This window comes from Octopus sinensis, linkage group LG14 (assembly GCF_006345805.1).
Source record: "Octopus sinensis linkage group LG14, ASM634580v1, whole genome shotgun sequence".
Classification (NCBI taxonomy): Eukaryota; Metazoa; Mollusca; class Cephalopoda; order Octopoda; family Octopodidae; genus Octopus; species Octopus sinensis.
Window position 1 is genome coordinate 51,555,256 of NC_043010.1, and position 24,055 is coordinate 51,579,310.

At 37.0% G+C, this 24,055-nt stretch overlaps 1 protein-coding gene across 1 annotated transcript in view; it reads left to right on the forward strand.

Moving 5' to 3' along the window:
- Positions 1–24,055, forward strand: part of LOC115219485 (protein PTCD3 homolog, mitochondrial) — a 50,511-nt gene that overhangs the window by 22,618 nt on the left and 3,838 nt on the right. Inside the window, exons 12-23 of the mRNA XM_029789656.2 lie at positions 1,385–1,535; positions 6,600–6,653; positions 7,959–8,036; positions 9,398–9,426; positions 10,530–10,639; positions 12,503–12,581; positions 14,333–14,423; positions 16,170–16,249; positions 17,561–17,646; positions 19,054–19,122; positions 21,501–21,554; positions 23,694–23,757. Of these exons, the coding sequence (XP_029645516.1) occupies positions 1,385–1,535; positions 6,600–6,653; positions 7,959–8,036; positions 9,398–9,426; positions 10,530–10,639; positions 12,503–12,581; positions 14,333–14,423; positions 16,170–16,249; positions 17,561–17,646; positions 19,054–19,122; positions 21,501–21,554; positions 23,694–23,757 (945 nt within the window). The remainder of the gene's footprint in view (positions 1–1,384; positions 1,536–6,599; positions 6,654–7,958; positions 8,037–9,397; positions 9,427–10,529; positions 10,640–12,502; positions 12,582–14,332; positions 14,424–16,169; positions 16,250–17,560; positions 17,647–19,053; positions 19,123–21,500; positions 21,555–23,693; positions 23,758–24,055) is intronic.

Below are 24,055 nucleotides of genomic sequence, written 5' to 3' on the forward strand. Positions count from 1 at the left end.
ATGACAAACACCATCCGATCGTGGCCGTTCGCCAGCCTCATCTAGCACCTGTGTCGGTGGCACATAAAAACACCATCCGAAGACCCGGCAAGACTAGTCAGGCCATAACCCATGGCCCCTACCTGGGACGTAGTCAGTCCACCTGTGCATACTTCCTTCTTGTGACACTTGTGAAGACCTATTGAGGCAAGTGAAAATCAAATCAAAACAAATCAAAATAGATGAACATCAATGGAATTTGTATCCTTGTGGTACCAGTGCCGGTGGCACGTGGCACACAAGAAAACCATCCGAACGTGGCCGTAGCCAGTACCGCATCGACTGGCCTCCGTGCTGTGGGCACGTAACAAGCACCATCCGATCGTGGCCGTTTGCCAGCCTCATCTGGCACCTGTGTCGGTGGCACATAAAAACACCATCCGAGCGTGGCCGTCTGCCAGCCTCGTCTGGCACCTGTGTCGGTGGCACATAAAATCACCCACTACACTCTCGGAGTGGTTGGCGTTAGGAAGGGCATCCAGCTGTAGAAACACTGCCAGATCTGACTGGACTGGTGCAGCTTTCGGGCTCCCCAGACCCCAGTTGAACCGTCCAACCCATGCTAGCATGGAAAGCGGACGTTAAATGATGATGATGATGATGATGATCTTATTGGTATTTCCTCCTAAGTTTTATATACTCTGGGAACGCATTAAAGCCCTTTTGGGGGCTACTTTATTTTAATTCTTTCTATCGGGTAACTAATTTCATATTATTACATAACTGACTTCACAATTTGGGTATTCATAACTTATTGGGAATTCCTAAAAACAAGATCCTGTGCAAGACAGTTCAGTATTCTCTATAAATGCACAAAAACCATTTTAAGGGCTACATACTTTGTATTGTTGTTATTGGATTAGCGAAACAATTATGAGAATGCAACCAATGGATAAGCCCCACTTTCTCAGGAATTACTGGGAACATCAGCTAGTATATATATATATATATATATATATATATATATATATATAGAGAGAGAGAGAGAGAGAGATAAGTAGATATAAAGGTATATATGTATATATAGATATAAAGGTATATATATATATATATATTATATATATATATATATATCTTTATATATGCTCAGACAGGCATTGAAACTTTTCTCCTCCCTGCTTTCTCTTTTCCTCTTCCGCCTCATCTTCACCTCCTTCCTCTTCATCTTCACTTTCTTCGTCTTCACCTTTCTCCTCCCCTCCTCCTTTCCTTCCTTCCCATTTTCTCTCCCTCCTCTTCATTCTCCTCTCCCCCTGTCCTCCTCCCTCCTCCAAAGGTAAACAAGTATCATTACTATTATTATTTCCATTATCAATCAATTCTTCGTTTTGTCATTAATTTTTAGAACCTTTTAAAAGACATGAAATCTTCGAAATTACAACCTAACTTAGCGACTTTCAATGCAGTTCTAAACAGCCTTTCAAGAATGACTCGCTTCGGCAAATGCCGAATGATTGCACACAATGTTTTGACTGAAATGAAGAACTGTGGTATTGGTAAGCATTGCTTTTTGGTGGCGGCTTTTATTAATTTTGTTTGTAATATTTTTCATCTTTTTATGTTTAGTGTGTAATATTGTGTGAAATCATAGGCCAAGTTTTATTAATCTACTACCTTAGTCTATCATTTTGTGTTAATTAAGGAGCATCACTGAAGTCAATTGACTGTTAGAAATAATAGCTGTGTCTCACTCAAATCACAACATACTGTCTTAAATATAGAAAAGGCTCCGTTAGGTAATATAGTCTTAGATATTCTTGTAATGACAGGGTGGTTATAATTGGAATGTCTTTGATCATAGGTTTGCCAGTTTAGGGTTACCTAGGGCTAAACATTAGATGTAGGTATGGCTGTGTGGTTAGGAAGTTTGCAACCACATTGGTTTGATTTCAGTCCCATTGCACACCACTTGAGCAAGAGTCTTCTATAACCTTGGGCTGACCAATATCTTTGAGTGAATTTAGTCAATAGAAATTGTGTGGAAGCCTTTCTTTATATATATATATAATAATAATAATAATAATATGAGGGAATATTATTCCAAACTTACAGGGAAAAATTCAATTTAGAAATACTAAATCAAATTTCACGAAATATAATATATACATATATATAAATTAGAAAAAAACCACCTTTTATCAATTCAATAATGAAAAATTAAATTATACCATTTAGAAAAATTACATACATACATACAAATAGTATCGAACAGTAAGAATAAGTGGTCAACACTGCATTTAGTATTTTATGTATGGTTTAACAAGCTACCTAATGTTTCATGTGGAAGAATATCCACAATTCTTCAAGTGGTTCACTTAAAAATGCAGGTGATCGCCTCCATTTTGGGTTACCAGTGGCACCTTTTTTAATCAACAAATAAAGTAAATATAGATAGATAGATAGACAGACAGACAGGCAGACAAACAGACAGATAGATAGATAGATAGAGAGATAGAGATAGATAGATAGATGCATGCATGCATATATGTATGTGTGTGGATGTATGTATGTACGTATACGACGGACTTCTTTTAATTTCCTCTAGCAAATCCTTACAAAGCATTGGTCGGCCTGAGCGATCACTGAAGACACTTGCCGAAAGGGATGATTTTAAAAAGAAATTATTTTAAAACTTAGATAAACCAAGAGCTAAACCTGGTTAGAAATTTTCAGGCTAACCTATCCTGCGATATGATGATTGTTTTTCACACCACGTAGAATATAAAAGTAGTGTATGGTACTGATTGACAAGCCCATATGTCATGCCTTTCAGCACTCTTTTAAACTATATGTATGTTAATGTGTGTGTATGCTTGCATCTATAAATAATAAATAAATAATCATATAAAACATATGAATATGAACATCTGAACGTTTGTGAGTGTGTGTGTGTGCGTGTGATATTCTTGTGAAACGATAGTTGAAATAAATACTCAAAAAAAATTTTTGGGGTAAAATTTTGGAAAAATATTTAGGGAAAATTTTCAGTGAAAATTTTGGAAAAAGTATGGAAGACCAGCGGTGCCAAATTCACAAAGTATGGCAAAAATTTTCGAAAAATCTGTTCAAAAATTTTTGTGGAAAATTTTCGAAAAATTTTCGGTGGAAATTTTTGAAAAAGTATGGAAAGCCAGCGGTGCCAAAATCACAAAGTGAAAATTTTCGAAAACTTTTTGGGGAAAATTTTCGGTGAAAATTTTTGGGGAAAATGTTCGGTGAAAATTTTCGAAAAATTTTTGGGGAAAATTTTCGGTGGAAATTTTCAAAAAATTTTTAGGGAAAATTTTCGAAAAATATTTAGGTAAAAATTTCGGCGAAAATTTTTTTTTGGAAAAAGTTTTCGAAAAATCTGTTGAAAAATTTTTGGGGAAAAGTTTCGAAAAATTTTTGGGAAAATTTTTGAAAAAGTATGGAAAGCCAGCGGTGCCAAAATCACAAAGTGAAAATTTTCGAAAAATTATTGGGGAAATTTTCAGTGAAAATTTTGGAAAAATCTTTGAAAATTTTGGAAAAAGTATGGAAGGCCAGCGGTGCCAATTCACAAAGTATGGAAGGCCAGCGGTGCCAAAACCACAAAGTATGGAAAGCCAGCAGTGCCAAAATCACAAAGTAAATCACAAAGAAAAATTTTTGGAGAAAATTTTCGAAAACTTTATGGGGAAAATGTTCAGTGAAAATTTTCGAAAAATTTTTGGGGAAAATTTTCGGTGGAAATTTTCGAAAAATTTTTGGGGAAAATTTTCGGTGAAACTTTTCAAAAAAATTTTCGGTGAAAATTTTCAAAAAAATTTTCGGTGGAAAATTTTCAAAAAATTTTTGGGTAAAATTATCGAAAATGGGGAAAATGTTCGGTGGAAATTTTCAAAAAATATTTAGGTAAAAATTTCGGCGAAAATTTATTTTGGAAAAAGTTTTCGAAAAATCTGTTGAAAAATTTTTGGGGAAAAGTTTTCGAAAAATTTTTGGGGAAAATTTTTGAAAAAGTATGGAAAGCCAGCGGTGCCAAAATCACAAAGTGAAAATTTTCGAAAAATTATTGGGGAAATTTTCAGTGAAAATTTTGGAAAAATCTTTGAAAATTTTGGAAAAAGTATGGAAGGCCAGCGGTGCCAATTCACAAAGTATGGAAGGCCAGCGGTGCCAAAACCACAAAGTATGGAAAGCCAGCAGTGCCAAAATCACAAAGTAAATCACAAAGAAAAATTTTTGGAGAAAATTTTCGAAAACTTTATGGGGAAAATGTTCAGTGAAAATTTTCGAAAAATTTTTGGGGAAAATTTTCGGTGGAAATTTTCGAAAAATTTTTGGGGAAAATTTTCGGTGGAAAATTTTCAAAAAATTTTTGGGTAAAATTATCGAAAATGGGGAAAATGTTCGGTGAAAATTTTCGGTGGAAATTTTCAAAAAAATTTTCGGTGAAAATTTTCAAAAAATTTTCGGTGGAAATTTTCAAAAAATATTTAGGTAAAAATTTCGGTTGAAAAATTTCGAAAAATTTTGGAAAAAGTATGGAAGGCCAGCGTGCCAAAATCACAAAGTATGCAAGGCCAGCGGTGCCCAAACCACAAAGTATGGAAAGCCAGCGGTGCCAGAATCACAAAGTATGTCAAATATTTTTGGAAAAATCTGTTGAAAAATTTCTGAGAAAAATTTTTGGGGAAAATTTTCGAAAAATTTTTGGAGAAAATTTTCGAAAACTTTATGGGGAAAATGTTCAGTGAAAATTTTCGAAAAATTTTTGGGGAAAATTTTTGGGGAAAATTTTTGGTGAAAATTTTCGTGGAAAATTTTCAAAAAAATTTTGGAAAAATCTTTGAAAATTTTGGAAAAAGTATGGAAGGCCAGCGGTGCCAATTCACAAAGTATGGAAGGCCAGCGGTGCCAAAACCACAAAGTATGGAAAGCCAGCAGTGCCAAAATCACAAAGTAAATCACAAAGAAAAATTTTTGGAGAAAATTTTCGAAAACTTTATGGGGAAAATGTTCAGTGAAAATTTTCGAAAAATTTTTGGGGAAAATTTTCGGTGGAAATTTTCGAAAAATTTTTGGGGAAAATTTTCGGTGGAAAATTTTCAAAAAATTTTTGGGTAAAATTATCGAAAATGGGGAAAATGTTCGGTGAAAATTTTCGGTGGAAATTTTCAAAAAATTTTTAGGGAAAATTTTCGAAAAATTTTTAGGTAAAAATTTCGGTGAAAAATTTCGAAAAATTTTGGAAAAAGTATGGAAGGCCAGCGGTGCCAAAATCACAAAGTATGCAAGGCCAGCGGTGCCCAAACCACAAAGTATGGAAAGCCAGCGGTGCCAGAATCACAAAGTATGTCAAATATTTTTGGAAAAATCTGTTGAAAAATTTCTGAGAAAAATTTTTGGGGAAAATTTTCGAAAAATTTTTGGAGAAAATTTTCGAAAACTTTATGGGGAAAATGTTCAGTGAAAATTTTCGAAAAATTTTTGGGGAAAATTTTTGGGGAAAATTTTCGGTGAAAATTTTCGTGGAAAATTTTCAAAAAAATTTTGGAAAAATTTTTGGGTAAAATTTTCGAAAATGGGGAAAATGTTCGGTGAAAATTTTCGGTGGAAATTTTCAAAAAAATTTTTAGGGAAAATTTTCGAAAAATTTTTAGGTAAAAATTTCGGTGAAAAATTTCGAAAAATTTTTGGGTAAAATTTTGGAAAAAGTATGGAAGGCCAGCGGTGCGAAAATCACAAAGTATTGAAAGCCAGCGGTGCCAAAATCACAAAGTATGGCAAAAATTTTCGAAAAATCTGTTGAAAAATTTTTGAGAAAAATTTTTGTGGAAAATTTTCGAAAACTTTTTGGGGAAAATGTTCGAAAAATTTTTGGGGAAAATTTTCAGTGGAAATTTTCGAAAAATTTTTGGGGAAAATTTTTGGTGAAAATTTTCAAAAAAATTTGGGGAAAATTTTCGGTGAAAATTTTGTAAAAATATTTGGTTAAAACTTTCGAAAACTTTTTGGGGAAAATGTTCGGTGAAAATTTTCGAAAAATTTTTGGGGAAAATTTTCGGTGAAAATTTTCAAAAAATTTTTAGGGAAAATTTTCGAAAAATTTCTAGGTAAAAATTTCGGTGAAAATTTTCAAAAAATTGTGGAAAATTTACGAAAAACTTTTGGGTAAAATTTTGAAAAATTTTTGTGGAAAAGTTTGGAAAGATTTTTGGGGAAGTTTTGGAAAAAGTATGGAAGGCCAGCGGTGCCAAAATCACAAAGTATGGAAAGCCAGCGGTGCCAAAATCACAAAGTATGGCAAAAATTTTCGAAAAATCTGTTTTTGAGAAAAATTTTTCGGGTTTAATTTTCGGTAAAAATTTTGGGGGGAAATGTTGGAAAAATTTTTGGGGAAAATATAATATGTAATTTTTCTAAATGGTATAATTTAATTTTTCATTATTGAATTGATAAAAGGTGTTTTTTTTCTAATTTATATATATATATAAAGAATGAGGAGAAAATGGAGAAGCAATTAATAAAATTATTTATTGATTATAAAATATGACAGTTAACATGTCAAGGAATTTTCCTTTTGATTTTTACAGAACCTAGTTTGGCAAGCTGGAGTATGTTTATAAACATCATCTATTTCAATGAGAGTGAGTAATTTTTCAGTTTTCTTTTATCTTTTTATATGTATATATATATCGTCTGCTAAAACTAGAACTCTAATACAGAAATGAACTACACACGGTGAAAAATAATATAAGTCCATTCGAAGAATTTAAGTCAGGTCACTATATGTTAATAGCACTACCAGTAAATAATGTAGGCTGGTACTACCTGCGGCATTTTGAAGAAAAAATATGGTTCTGTGTAGAACAAAATAATAATAATAATAATAATAATAATGATAACAACAACAACAATAAATCTGTTCGAAGGACAGACAAAGGGATTAAGTTGACTATATCGACTCCAGTGCGTAACTGGAACTTAATTTATTGACTCCGAAAGGATGAAAGGTAAAGTCGACCTTGGCGGTGTGCATTTCGCCTGGTGTGCTAACGTTTCTGCCAGTTTGCTGCATTATTGTCATACAAATGATGTTTGTTTCTGGTCTGCTATAGAAAACATGCCTGGCCATAGGGATATATTAACTTGCTTGGAATCATGCAACAGTTGATGACAGGAACGGCATCTGGATGTAGAAAATTTTGCCGCAACAAAATTCCACCTGACCAATGCAAACATGGAAAAGTGGATGTTAAAATGATGATGAACTAAAACAATGGAGGCACATGGCTTAGTTGTTAGAGTATTTGGCTCACAATTGTCTGGCTGTGAGTTTGATTCCTGAAGGTGTGTTGTGTCCTTGAGCAAGACACTTTATTTCACATTGCTCCAGTCTACTCAGCTGACAAAACTGAGTGGTACATGTATTTCAAAAGGCCAGCCTTCTCACATTGTGTCATCCTAAATCTCCCTGAGAGCTACATTAACCCTTTAGAATTTAAACTGGCCATATCCAGCCAAAAGTATTCTGCCTGTTTTATGTTCAAACTGGCCAGATCTGGTCTCTCACACCAACCCTACAATATCGTTTTAAAAATTAACAGCTACCTCATCAAAATCTCATAGCTACAAGATAATGCCTGATTAGTTCAAAACAATGTGGATAAAGAAGCATTAATTTTGGCAGAATAATGTGAACACTAAAGGGTTAAGGGTATGCATGTCTGTTGAGTGCTCAGCCCCTTACATATTAATTTTACAAGCAGGCTGTTCTGTTGATTGGATCAAATGGAACTCTTGTCACATTAACTGACAGAAGGCCAGTATAAAAGAGGTTTTTTTTTTGCAGACAGATTGGGCCATGGCACAATAAAGGGCTCTACATTTCTATTGCGTCCTAGCTAAAGCTAAATGCTCATCCTGTCTATCTCTCTATTTTCTCATGACAGATGTGGAGTCCCAGGTTATTTATCAAATCATGGACCACCTGAAGGATAAGGAAATGACACTGCAACATCCAGCTGATTGTGAGTATCCATCAACGTGTCTGTTTTGTGTATGTGTTTGTATGTGTGTGTGTATCTTTTATCTTTCACTTGTCTCAATCATTAGACTGCAGCCATGCTAGAGCACTGCCTGTAAGAATTTTTAGTCGAATGACGTGACCCCAATAGTTTTTTTTTTCTTTAAAAACCTGCTATTAATTCTGTCAATCTCTTTGCTGAACTTCTAAGTTACAAGTATGTAAACACACCGGCACTAGTTGTCAAATGGTGGTAGGGACATACACAGACAGAAAGGCACACATACACACACACACACACACACATACACACACACAGAGGCTTCTTTCATTTCTGTCTACCAAATACATTTACAAGGCTTTGGTTGGTTCAAGGCTTTAGTAAAAGACATTTTCTCAAGGTGCCATGCAGTGGGACTGAACCCAGAAGCATGTGGTTGGAAAGCAAGCTTCTTACCACACACACACACACATATGGTGTTAGGAAGGGTGTCCAACCATAGAAACCATGCCACAGCAGACATTTGTTGTCTGGACAGCTTCCTGCTAGTCAGCTCCATGTCAAACTATCCAACTCATGGTAGCATGGAAAGTGGATGTTAAACGATGATACACACACACTGTCCGGGTATGGTTTAGATTGCATCTGGTTTTGGGGCTCTGGTCTTGGAGTTCCTGGGTTTTGAAAAGTGTGGAACCACTTCTCAGCCGCTACTATTCCCTCGTCCTCTCTGACCAGAGTGGTAGCACCTGTCAGGGTCCCAGCTGTGGGTTAATTAGCATGGCATGGTAGAAACTCCAAGTACAAACCGTCACTGGCTTCTGAGCACCTTGGGAAAGGAAAAAAGCTTAGGGTGTCGACCTGGACAGTAAATTGAGGAGCGGAGTCGCTTGGAAGGTCCAGTGCTCTTTTTGGTACCCTTCTAGCAACTCTAAGGTAGATGAAGCTCTTCAGCTTTGTGAGGCATCTCCAATGTAATACTTATAGTTTGCTGGTCACTGCAGCCATCTTTTTCTACTTAGTCAATGTGGTCAGGCCTCCACGTTTAAAGAGTAGGATTGGCTTGCATGGCCTGACTCTCATAATAAAAATTGAATATTCTTCTATTCTCTGTATATATTCATGAAAGGCTTCTTTCAGTTTCCATCTACCAAATCCACTCACAAGACTTTGGTTGGCCCAAGGCTATAGTAGAAGACACTTGCCCAAGGTGCTACACAGTGGGACTGAACCCGGAACCATGTGGTTGGGAAAGAAGCTTCTTACCACACAGCTATACCTGCACCTATTCATTCTATCCATTCTTAATACAATTGGTAGAATATTTGTTAATTTTAAAAACATTTTGTATTTTTCTTTTCCAGTTGATTTCTTTGCAAATGCTATGGCTAAGGTAAGTTTTTAAACTTTTAACTTGTGTTTACTAATTCAGCATTTGTTTTTGTTTTGGTTTGTTGTGAATTTGATGGCTAAGACCTTTAGTGATATACCATGCTTTAAGACTGTGGTCATGGCTGATTCTAGTGTTAGGTCAATGGCAACTGTGTTGGTGGCATGTAAAAATCACCCACTACATTCTCAGAGTGGTTGGCATTAGGAAGGGCATCCAGCTGTAGAAACCTTATCAAATCAGATCAGAACCTGGTGCAGCTCCCTGGCTTACTAGTTTTCAGTCAAACCATCCGACCCATGCTAGCATGGAAAACAGACGTTAAATGATGATGATGATGATGATTTAATGTCCTTTCTTTGCTGGATGAAAATTCTTGAATCAGAAATCAAGGCAACCAGGTTTTTTTCTTTCAAGTTACTCGGTAATGTTACTAATACCAGTTTATTTTTGCGTAATTTAGACAATATATTCACTGCTGTACATATATACACACACACACATATGTATAGAAGTGTGTGTGTATATATATATATCATCATCATCGGTTAACGTCAGTTTTCCATGCTAGCATGGGTTGGATGGTTCGACCGGGGTCTGGGAAGCCCGGAGGCTGCACCAGGCTCCAGTCTGATCTGGCATTGTTTCTACAGCTGGATGCCCTTCCTAATGCCAACCACTCCGTGAGTGTAGTGGGTGCTTTTTACGTGCCACCAGTACAGGGGCCAGAGGAGGCTGGCAACAGCCACGATTGGTTGGTGCTTTTTATATGCCACTGGTACAGATGCCAGTCAAGGTGGCGCTGGCATCGGCTATGTTCGGATGGTGCTTTTTATGTGCCACTAATACTTAAATATATTTATATATATATATATATATAGAAGTGTGTGTGTGTATGTATAGTAGTGTGCGTGTGAGTATATAGTGAGAGACAGATGTATATATGTGTGTGTGTATATACACACAAATATATGTATGTATATATATCTGCATGTATATATGCGTGCACACACACCTGTATATGTGTACTTTGTTTTCGTATTTGGTCTGTTTTATATATATACATATATATACTTACTTACTTGTATACCCATGTTTTTCTGCAGTGCTATATCCAAATTAAAGACTTGGAATTGGCCTACAAAATCGATGAATTCCTTCACTGTGGTTCTAACTACAAATTCCTTGGTGATGCCTTTAAGGAAGGAATCTATTAGTGAGTAATAAATTTAATATCCATACAATCATTGATTTCAATTAACCAAAAAAACTACCCTGCCTCCTATGACACATATGCACATTCATTAAATCACTAACTTCTTTATATTATATGGTTGCTATCATCAGGAGTGGCTGTGTGGTAAGTAGCTTGTTTACCAACCACATGGTTCCGGGTTCAGTCCAACTGTGTGGCACCTTGGGCAAGTGTCTTCTACTGTAGCCTCGGGCCGACCAAAGCCTTGTGAGTGGATTTGGTAGACGGAAACTGAAAGAAGCCCGTCGTATATATGTATATATGTATATATATATATATATATCATCATCGTCATCATCGTCGTTTAACGTCCGTTCTCCATGCTAGCATGGGTTGGACGGTTCGACCGGGGTTCTGGGAAGCCAGAAGGCTGCACCAGGCTCCAGTCTAATTTGGCAATGTTTCTACAGCTGGATGCCCTTCCTAACGCCAACCACTCCGTGAGTGTAGTGGGTGCTTTTTACGTGCCACCTGCACAGCGTGCATATATATGCGTGTGTGTGTTTGTGTGTCTGTGTTTGTCCCCCTAGCATTGCTTGACAACCGATGCTGGTGTGTTTATGTCCCCGTTACTTAGTGGTTTGGCAAAAGAGACCGATAGAATAAGTACTGGGCTTACAAAAGAATAAGTCCTGGGGGTCGAGTTGCTCAATTAAAGGCGGTGCTCCAGTAAAAGAGTAAAAGAGAGTAAAGAGTATCATCATTTAATGTCTGGTGTCCATGCTGGCATGGTTTGGACGGTGTGACCTGAGCTGGCAAGCTGAGGGGCTGCACCAGATTCCAGTCTGATCTGGCATGGTTTCTGTGGCTGGATGCCCTTCCTAACACCAACCACTTTACAGAGTGTGCTGGAAGCTTTTACATGGCACTGTATGGGCGCTTTTACATGTCACAGCACAGGTGCTCCTATGTGGCATTGTCATGAATGCTTTATGCAACCAGAGGGATGAGTCTTAACACTTCTGCTCTAGAGTGTGGGTCTTCATGAGTACGCCCAGGCGTCCTTGCCTCAAAGGTTCAGCTTCAGCTTCCTGAGGTTGCCCTTCAGTACTTCATCCCATGCCTTCCGGGGTCTCCCACTTCCACGAGTTCCATCCACTTTGAGAGATCAGCACTTCTTTATGGAGCTCTCTTTACTCTTTTACTTGTTTCAGTCATTTGACTGCGGTCATGCTGGAGCACCGCCTTTAGTCGAGCAAATCGACCCCAGGACTTATTCTTTGTAAGCCTAGTACTTATTCTATCGGTCTCTTTTGCTGAACCGCTAAGTTACGGGGATGTAAACACACCAGCATCAGTTGTCAAGCGATGTTGGGGAGAGGGAACAAACATATACACACACATACATATATATATATATATATATATATATATGCATATATACAACGGGCTTCTTTCAGTTTCCGTCTACCAAATCCACTCACAAGGCTTTGGTCGGCCCGAGGCTATAGTAGAAGACACTTGCCCAAGGTACCATGCAGTGGGATTGAACCCAGAACCATGTGGCTGGTAAGCAAGCTACTTACCACACAGCCACTCCTGTGGCCAGCAGGAGCTGTCAGCATCCATCTACATACTGTCTAGAAATAGTGACCAGATTTTCTTCCTGCTGTATTAAATATGGAATGACAAATTTGAGTGCATAGCCTGAAATAGAATACTTATCTTTCACTTGCAAGTCAGGCCACCTCACCATTACCACCACTACCACACATGCACATATGTACATATACACAGATATACACCACTTATATCCCCACCTCCAACATGTTTATACTTATATATGTATATACACACACATTTATACATTTAAATTTATTTCAGTTCGTTCTTTTTCCGCCTAATTTGTCAATTTGAGACTCTGGAGAAAATCATGTACTACTATGACTTGTTCGCCCCAAATGTAAGTAAGCCACTCCACCTTTCTTTATCAACCACTTTGTTTTGATTATTTTAAACTATCTATAACTCGGACTTACAGATTGGGTTGTAGTGACACTGTTGCGGGTTGTGGTGGTGTTTTCTTTCTGTTGGCTAATGTTGGTGTCATGTAACCGGCACCTTTTGAGTGTTGGCTGGCCTCATGGAAGCAGTGTGGCCGATGCTGGTGTCACATAACTAGCATCCATGCCAGTGTCATGTGCTGAGACCCCCTTCGGTCATGACTGACTATGAAATTGCACCTAGAAAGTTACCCTCCCAGGCACAAGTCCGGGCAAGGTTGTTTATGGAAGACCAGCAGTCGCCCATGCATACCGGCCTCCCCTCTCCACACCACCAGTGTTATCCAAGGGAAAGGCATAGGGCTGATACAGCTTGGCACCAGTGATGTTGCAACTCATTTCTACAGCTGAGTTAACTGGAGCAATGTGAAATAAAGTGTCTTGCTCAAGAACACAACACTCAGCCCAGTCTGGGATTCAAACTCGATGCTCTAACCACTGAGCCATGCACCTTCACAGTGTCATGTAGAAAGCACCTTTTGAGCATTGGGCCTCACGGAGGCAATGAAAAATTACTGAGAACTTGGCAATATACTATACTTGAGAAGAAGACCCATTAAACCAAGTGAAATTGTTGTCATGGCAGATACTATTGTTGTGCAACTGGCACATAAAAGCACCCATTACACTCTCAGAGTATTGTCCTTGCATTGGCCTATGTTATGATTATATATATTTTGACTGCTGTGCTTAAAGGTGTTATTTAGGTAATATGAATTAAGTTTATGCTTAGTAGATGAGGCAACAATAGATTCTATATTGGGTGGAGAGGAGTAGGATAATTTCAGAGTAGTACTGTGCCATGCAGTAAGACTGAACCTGGAACCACTTGGTTGGGAAGCAAGCTTCTTACTACACAGCCGCACTTTCGCCTATACACACACATGCATGCACACATGATGGGCTTTCAGTTACCATCCACTAAATCCGATCAGAAGGCTTTGTTTGGCCTAAGGCTATAGTAGAAGATACGTGTCCAATGTGCCATGTGTTTGGGAAGAACACTTTTTAACCACACATCCATGAGGGCCATGCCTGCAGGTTATTATTAAACTTGTGTTTGGAACATAAATTGATAAATACCGTAAATCCTCGAGTATAATCTGCATTTTTTTCCCAAAATTTAAAGGTCAAAATCCCTAGTGCGTACTATATATGAGGTTAAAAATGAAAATTATTTTCTAAGCAACATCCGAGTCTCTATTTGCTGTCCGGCAATGTTTATTCAGATCCATTTTGTGATGTTGGGTGCGAAAATACCTTAAGCTAAGCCTGAAAGCAATGAAGTCATAAAAAAATCATCCATAACTTGCAATAAGCAACATTTACTAAATGTTATTAGTGTTATTTCTTTATTTTCTGCAAACAACATGCACAAAAAAGCTACACGTTTGCATTATGTTATATATACAATAGTAAAAAAGTACGTTACCATATACAGTTTTACAAACCAAGGACGTTAGATAGACCTCCTTGACTCAAGTTAGAGAAGGGGTACGTATTATACACAAGGTTTAGGTTTTTCAGAGGTACAGCCCCCTAAAAATCCACTGCGTATTATACTCAAGGGCGGACTATACTCGAGGATTTACGGTATAAATTAACATGAAATATTAATTTATATAATCCATATATGTTTTCTTTGCTGTAGATGTGGACACCAAACACTTTGGCACTGTCTGAACTGTTGAAGGCAATTCAACTTCATGATGGCCAAGAACATCTTCCTCGAATATGGTCTGGTAAGTATGAGACCTCGCATGTCTTTCCACTTGTCTGAGTGTCATCACCGTTGTCGTTGTCACTTGTTCTGGTCCTTTGTCGTCTCCTTTGTGAAATTCCCCACCCTCCTGAAATTGAGATCCTCCTCTCCATCCCATGCCTTCTTCAGTTTTCTTTCTCTGTAGGTTATTTATATTGAGATTGCTTGGACACTTTCATCAGCTGTGTGTGCATATGTGTATCTGTATATAAAAATATGTATGAGAAATTGCAATAAACACAAGTTCATATTATTTGTATGTATATATATAAATATATAATAATAATAATATTAGGGAGCATTATTCCAAACTTACAGGGAAAAATTCAATTTAGTAATACTAAATCAAATTTCACAATAATATATATATGAATTAGAGAAGAACCACCTTTTATCAATTCAACAATGAAATAACACTGATATAATTAAATTATACCATATAGGAAAAAAATTAAATATATGATAAAAACATATAGCAATAATTAAGTAATGTACAAAATAATAAATAAAAAGTATATAATTGTTAAAAGGACTACACGTGTTTCGTGGCTATATTTTCAAACTGATAACAGTAAAATTAATTCAATTTAAATATAGTCACTCTTTAGGTCTTAGATAAAAACAATAAGATTAAATAAATAAATATACGTATATAATCTTGTAAGAAAATATAAATAAATATAAAAATATATAATTTTACAATAAAAATCAAAGAAAATACAATAATATATCATAAAATAAAACACAAAATATCTTAACAAATGCATTCTGATATAAATAAAACTAGAATAAATAGGTATAAATATTTATTATATCTATGAGAATAAATTTTAACTTATATAAGAAAAGAATAACAAACTATAATATATCATTACTAGAAAATTAAAATACAATTAATTAAAATATTTAAAACAAATATATATATATATATATATATATATATAATACAAAATATACATTAAGTGAAAACTAAAATACTATAATCTATATACATTAAATTAAATTATTTATTTATTTAATAAACGTCTAAGTTAAATCTTATTCTAATTATAATTATATATATATATATGTATGTATATATATATATATTATATATATATATATATATATATATATATGCATATATAAATATATGTGTGTGTGTGATGTATTTGTATATATGTGTGTGCATATGTATGTGTGTATATAGATGTATTTATATATGTACACACATACACCTTCATCATCATCATTGTTTAATGTCCGTTGTCCATGTTGGCATGGGTTAGACAGTTTGATCAGAGCTGGGGAGCTGCACCAGATTCCTGTCTGATTTGGCATGGTTTCTATAGCTGGATGCTCTTCCTAATGCAAATCACTTTACAGAGTGTGCTGGGTGCTTTTTTGATATATATATATATATTATATATATATATATATATATATGTATGTATATATATATATATATATATATATATATCCCTCTCTCTCTCTTTTGGAGAGGCACTGAGCAGCTATACGCACACATACACACACGGCAGTAACTTCCACCTACCGAATTCAATCACAAAGCTCCGGTCGGCTCGGGGCTATAGTGGAAGACACCTACCCAAAGTGCCACGCAGTGGAACTGAACCCGAAACCATGTAGCTAGGAAGCAAGCTCCCTAACCACACAGCCATGTATATATATATATATATATATATATATATATATATATATATATTCCATTTTGCTTCTGTTTTAGACCTGGTTATGTTTCAATTCACACGAGGAGAAGAAACTGGGACAATATTTAAGTTAATGGCTGATGAGAGCCGGCCTGAGGTAAGTAATGTCTTATTTTCTTGTCCCCCACTTAACAAAATGTTTTATGGAAATAATATATTAGACTAACTGGTAGCTACTTGAATCAGTGTGGGAGAGGAGAGGCCTTAGACTGGTCACCAAGCTGGTGGTGTACCAAGCAGCTGTACTGCTTATGCTACTGTACTTTTTCTTCAACTCCAGTATACACACACAAAAAAACCCATCTTGTGAGATGATTTCTTTCGGATGTGTATACTGGCGTTGAAAAATTGATGTGACCATAAATTTTCTGTAGATCTGAAGAGCTAGCCTTCTATATCTGCACGCACACGTGCATACGCACGCACACACATATAGCCCTGTTTTGATGTGTGTTGGGATGCCAGCTAACCACAAATACATCATAGTTTTCCGCCACAATAAAAATAATTGACTTAGTGAATAGTCCAGTGACTTTGTACGTTTGAAAAACAGCATCCTGTGTTGGTTCCAAATTTTTGGCCAGGGCCAGCAATTTCAGGGATAGGGAAGAAGTCTATTACATCTACCTTAGTACTCAACTGGTACTTATTTTTATTGTGGAGGCACATGGCCTAGGGGTTAGAGCAGCGCACTTGCAGTTGAGGAATCGTGCGTTCGAATCTCAGACCGGGCGATGTACGTGTTTATGAGCAAAACACCTAAGCTCCACGTGGCTCTGGTAGAAGGTAATGATGAACTTCTGCTGACTCTTTCGCCACAACTTTCTCTCACTCTTTCCTGCAGCTCACCTGCGATGGACCAGCATCCCGTCCAGGTGGGGAATCAATACGCCAAGGAAACCGGGAAACCGGCCCTTATGAGCCAGGCATGGCTTGAGAAGGAACAAACAAAAACTTATTTTTATTGACCATGAAAGGCAAAGTCAACCTCAGCAGCATTTGAACTCAGAATGTAAAGATGGATAAAAAGCCACTAAGGATGGTGGCAATTCTTATTTCTTTACTGCCCACAAAGAGCTACACACAGAGGGGACAAACAAACGGATTAAGTCGATTTTATCGACCCCAGTGCATAACTGGTACTTATTTAATCGACCTCGAAAGGATGAAAGGCAAAGTCGACCTCGGCGGAATTTGAACTCAGAACGTAGCGGCAGACAAAATACTGCTAAGCATTTCACCCGGTGTGCTAACGATTCTGCTAGCTTGTCGCCTTATGTGTCAATTCTGCTAGCTCGCTTCCTTGAGCAGCATCCTATATTGAACAGCTTGTACATTTTCTACCGTCCCTGTCTAGCTTACACAATACTAGTAAACTGCCATTTTCATTGGCTCTCTTGTTTTTCAGCTCCTCTCGCAGTTTGCTGATGTTGCAGTGAAAATTATTGAGAGATGGACAGAAGAAAACGATGCAAACATAAGAGAGTTTATTGTGTAAGTTTGTTATTCTGCTATTTTTGTTTATCTTTTATCTGTTTCAGGCTGCGACCGTGCTGGAGCACTACTTTGAAGAATTTTACTCAAACGAATTGATCCCAGTCCTTGTTTTTTTACTTTTTATTTTTCAAGCCTGGTACTTATTATGTCAGTCCCTTTTTTCTGAACTGCTAAGTTACAGAGACTTAAACACACCAATACTGGTTGTCAGAGGGACACAGATACAAAGAAACATGCGCGCGACGCACACACACACACACACACACACATGATGGGCTTTTTTCGGTTTCCGTCTACCAAATCCACTCACAAGGCTTTGGTTGGCCCGAGGCTATAGCAGAAGACACTTGCCCAAGGTGCCACGCAGTGGGACTGAACCCAGAACCATGTGGTTGAGAAGCAAGCTTCTTACCACGCAGCCTCTCCTGCAGCTATATTTAGCATCCGTTTTTCCATGTAGGCATGGGTTGGATGGTTTGACTGGAACTGATAAGCAGGAGAGCTGCACCAGACTCCAGTTGTCTGTTTCGGCTTGGTTTTTACAGCTGGATGCCCTTCTTAATGCCAACCACTCCACAGAGTGTAGTGGGTGCTTTTTACATGTCACCAGCACTAGCTATGACTGTGATTTCACTTGGCTTGATATGTCTTCTCAAGCACAGCAAATAAACCAAAGATCTCGGTCATTTTTCACCACTTCTGTGAGACTCAACATCCGATGATCATACTTCACCACTTTGTCCCATGTCTTCATGAGTCTACCTCTTCCACAGGTTCTCTCCACAGTTAGAGATTGACACTTCCTTACACAGCAGTCCTTGTTCATATGCATCACATGACCATACCTATTTCTTTACTACCCACAAGGGGCTAAACACTGAGAGGACAAACAAGGACAGACAAACGGATTAAGTCGATTACATTGACCCCAGTGCATAACTGGTACTTATTTAATCGACCCCGAAAGGATGAAAGGCAAAGTCGACCTCGGCGGAATTTGAACTCAGAACGTAAAGACAGACGAAATACCGCTAAGTATTTTGACCGGTGCGCTAACATGTCTGCCAGCTCGCCGCGTATGGTCGCATCACATGACCATACCAGTGCAGTCTTCTCTCTTGCACACCACATCTGATGCCTCTAAAACCCACTCTCTCTCTCTCTCAAGACGCTTTGAATTTATCCTGACGAATTTATCAAGTTGTTTTGATTTTATCCTGCATTATCATGTAGCCTTGAGATTTCAATGAAGTGATTGTTTATCTTTTTAGACAGATTTTGTATGGTAAGTGTGGGAAGCCAGATCTGGCCAGTTTGAACATAAAACAGAATATTTTGGTTTGATGTGGCTGGTTTAAATGCTAAACAGTTAATGTTTTTGTCTTTTTTTTTTCTTTATTCTAGATTAACAGGTGAACTCCTTGGAAATATGATGGTAATTGTTATGAAAGCTGATCGTTTTAGTGATGCCTGGTATGTTATTGTTTACAGATTTCTTACATTGACCAATCAAAAGTCATTTAACAATTGTCATAAAATTTTGGTGTACGCTTTTCATATACTAGCAGTATCACCCAGCGTTGCTTGGGTTTGTTTCAACCCTTTAGAATTGGAATTTTTGAAAAGTAAAAATTTTGTATTATGTAGCTTGTTATTCTCTTTAAGTGAACATTTTTCTGGTTGAAATACACTGAAAAATGGCGACACAGCAGTCAAAAAATCATAAAAAATAGGGATTATCATAGAAAAAAAAGCACATTTTTGATATAAATAATTTTTGGTCTTAACATGGTTTGATTTGAATTTTGTTCTTCTACGGAAGGAAGAGCAAGCCTTCTTGTATCATACTGTCAATTTTGGTCAACTTGTACCACAGGGTCTTGGAGGAGACAGTGTTAGTTGAAGGCTACCAAGCCTGCCACACACAGAAAACTTCAGCTTTATATATATAGAGATATCTAATTTAAGTAACATATTTTTTCCTTGCTGATTTTTGTTGAAAATAATTCAAGCTATATGAACGTTCTCAACAAGTTCCTTTGCAAAATATTGGTTTGCAACTTTAGTGGAAGGCCAGCAATTTCAGGGGTGGGAGATAAGTCGATTAGCTCAACCCTAGTGCTCAACTGGTACTTATTTTATTAACCTTGAAAGGATGACAGCCAAAGTTGACCTCGACAGTATTTGAACACAGAACGTAAAGACTGATGAAATGCCAGTAGGCATTTTGTCCCGTACACTAACAAAATTGCCATCTTGCTGCCTTTCTTTCACAAAATATCAAAGATATTTAGGTGTAGGCTGCTGAGACCCCCTTCGGTCATGACTGACCGTGGGATTGCATCTAGAAAGTTACCCTCCCAGGCACAAGTCCGGGCAAGGTTGTTTTATGGGAGACCAGCAGTCGCCGATGCACACCGGACTTCCCTCTCCACACCACTGGTGTTATCCAAGTGAAAGGCAAAGGGCGATACAGCTTGGCACCTGTGACGTTGTAACTCATGTCTACAGCTGAGTTAACTGGAGCAATGTGAAATAAAGTGTCTTGCTCAAGAACACAACACGCAGCCCGGTCTGGGATTCGAACTCACAACCTCACGATTGTAAGCTCGACGCTCTAACCACTGAGCCATGTGTAGGCACGTATGTATAGATATATATATATATATACACTCTCTTTTACTCTTTTACTTGTTTCAGTCATTTGACTGCGGCCATGCTGGAGCACCACCTTTAGTCGAGCAAAACGACCCCGGGACTTATTGTTTGCAAGCCCAGTACTTATTCTATCGGTCTCTTTTTGCCGAACCTCTAAGTGACAGGGACGTAAACACACCAGCATCGGTTGTCAAGCAATGCTAGGGAGACAAACACAGACACACAAACATATACACACACATATATATATATATACATATATACGACAGGCTTCTTATTGTTTTTGTTTTTTTGGGTGAGGTTCCAGGACAATGGAGATAGATAGACAGGTAGATGGATAGCTAGGTAGATAGATAGGCAGGCGGGCGGGTGGGCAGGCAGGCAGGCAAAAGGAGGGTGGAGGGATTTCATTTCAATTTGGAATGTTTTTTTTACCATTTATTTAGTTTTTTTTTAGCATTGTATAGCTACTGCTATTGGACATGAGTTCAAGGATGGTGACCTCTTTTAGGATGGGGAAAATAATGGAAAAAGGATAGGGTGCAGTGATCACTGAAAGCATTTTTTTTTCTTAAGGTGCCAAGAAGGAAGATAAGAAGTTCTATGAAGAATTAAATATGTATGTGTGTATGTATGTGTGTGTGTGTGTGTGAGTTCATGTGTTTGAAGATATGTCTATGTCTACACTGTGTAATTTCGATGTTTTGTATTGAAAAATAATGTCAATCTTTTTGTCATCCCTTGTTAATCATCGTTATCATCATCATCTCCTCCTCCTCATCATCATCATCTTCATCATCATCATCACCATCATCATCTTCATTATCATCATCATTCAGTAGTCTTATTTTTATCAAATGCTTTCACTGCATGACCAAGTACAGCTCTCTGTGCCTTGGGTATGTAATGTGGTTTGTTGTGGTGCTCTTATTTTCGCTATATTGAAAGTGCGTTACATAGGATGTGTGTGGTGCCTAGTAGTATTATTTTCTGTATGTCATATACATTTGTAAGTCCTGGCGTTTTGGTTCTGTATTTGTCTGAATGATTTTTTTTATCATACTTAATGAACCTACTATTACAGGAATTGTTTCTGTTTTTAGGCTCCACATTCGAGTTACCTTTATTTCCAGATCTTTATTATTATTTCTATTGTTGTTGTTATTATTGTTATTATCTATTCACTCTTATAGGAATATATTCCAACTGTATGAGAAACATTCTCCAAAACTTTCTAATGTGCCCAGGTAAGTTACTTTTAAAAATTTTGAACTATCATGAAAATGGTGGCTAGCAGTCAACCTTCCCCTTCTCTCTTCTCTTCTTCCTCCTATATATATATATATATATATATATATATATATATATAATCAATAATAATAAAGGGTAAAATTAATTAATCAATTAATAATTTAATAATTTTACCAAGTACTTCCGTATGTTAAAAGAACCATTATCAGTAAACTTATACAAAAATTCTATAATTATGAGCATAATTATAATTAGGGTTCAGAAAAATTTGCTTCACCACACACTGAAATTTAGAAATAGCAGTTAAAATACTATTCTGCTACCATAAGTTATTTTCCAGACAGCAATACTCTACAACTCATGCAGGTAAAGAGAAAAAATAACGAATCCACCCGACTTTTAATTAACAAGGGTGCATAAGATATTTGAGGACAGATTTATATTTATAAAAAACAGATATATAATAACAGATAATATCTTTATTTATCAAAAAATGCTATGAGGATAAAAATAAACCTTCTTTTCTATAATGTTATTCAATGAAGCCACATTCAAATTCAACAACTGCTTCTATATGAAATCTAAATTATCTACATGCTTGAATCAAGTGGTCCTGGTTCATTTTGGTTATTACTCTGACCATGGTAGCTTTCAAAGAATCTTTGGTGTTATGGGCATGTTCACTGAACTCTCAACAAAGCTGCACATGTAATAGTCCAATGGATTGTGATCTGGGGAATTAGGAGGCCAAATGTTAGGGGTTATGTGATCATGAAAATTTTCAGCCATCCATTCCTGTATTATTAGAGCCATGTGTGATAGTGCAGAGTCTTACTGAAACACATATGGCCTTCCATTGCATACACTGTCTATTCAGGGTTTAACAATTATTTCCAGGACCTCAATGTAGGCAGCAGAGTTAACTCTAAGATCTTGTGGAAAGAATTAAGGAGGCATCACATGTCCTTCATTACTGTCAACCCCACCAAACCATGACAGTTGCAGGAAATTTTGTATGCATAGCACTTGGAACTTCAGAAGGGTCTGCACATAACCATCTGTCATTTCTTCTGTTAGCTTTTTGATCTTGGTCGAAGTTTTTCTTGTTTGAGAAAAACCAAATCAAATCTTCTGCTGGATTTTTCAGTTTGTTTAAAAGCCTTTTAGATCTGATGTGGTGATTTTCTTTTGCTTTATCTGACCTTTTCTCATCATATAAAACTTATATTATGTCTTCGTGGATAACATTTCTGACTGTTCCTTCTGACACATGGAGATCTTTTTTTTTGCAATTGACCTCATGGACTTTCTGGGATTGTAATCAATGGTCTGTTGAACTTGTTGATAAATTCAGTGTTCTGAAAGTGAGTAACACATGAACTGAATGAGCATCAAATGGCATGTCTTGAAACTTGCTGTCATGGTATTAAAGCGAACCATTTTGCATTGTAATGTCACGAGTGATGAAAAATGGATTCTTTTCAACAATAGCAAGTGTTCTCCACAGTGGTTGGATAGAAACAAAGTGCCAAAACACAATCCAAAAAGGAATATTCACCGAAAAAAAGCTGATGGGGTCTGCTTGGTGGTCCAGTGCTGGTGTCATCCACTACAGCTTCATGAGACCTGGTAAGTTAATTGCAGTGGACATATACAATAACCAATTGGATGAAATGACGAGTGAACTTGCAATTAAACAACCAAGATTGGTCAATAGGGACAGGCCAATTCTCTTGCAAGACAATGCTTGACCTCATGTTGGACAAAGAATGCTACTCAAGTTACAGGAACTGAACTTCGAAGTACTCTGTCATCCACCATATTCACCAGACCTTGCACCAACTGACTATAATGTTTTCCAGGCATTAGACAACTTTTTGCAAGGGGAAAAAACTTCAAATCTGAAGAGGATGCAAAAACAGCCTTTTATGATTTCATCACCTCTTGCTCTCCAGAATTCTTTGCTGCCAGCATAAATAAGCTTCTGATAAAATGGCAAAATTGTGTTGATAATTTAGGTGCATGCTTCGATTAACTGCATTGCTTTTTGTTGAGATAGAGTAAAATAAATTTTCAATTCAAAATCGGACATTTCATTCTTAATGACCTGATATATACACACATTTGTTTTTCAGTGAGAGTGCCATGTCGATGCTGTTGGATGGTTGCCTGAATGAAAAGCACACTAAAAATCTGTTGGTAAGTTAGAATATTAAATACCTAGACATAGTTGGTCCTCACTTTCTGTTTCAGTTCTGTGTGCGTCATGTTGGTCAGGTAACCCTCACTTGGGGCCACAACTAGTTGTTGTTCTTTATGTTGTTTTGTCTCAGTCATGTTGTTTCCATACTGTAATCAAAGATATTTCAGCTACTTATAATGTGTATGTGTTAAATATATAGAGGCGCAGGAGTGGCTGTGTGGTAAGTAGCTTGCTTACCAACCACATGGTCCTGGGTTCAGTCCCACTCCATGGCACCTTGGGTAAGTGTCTTCT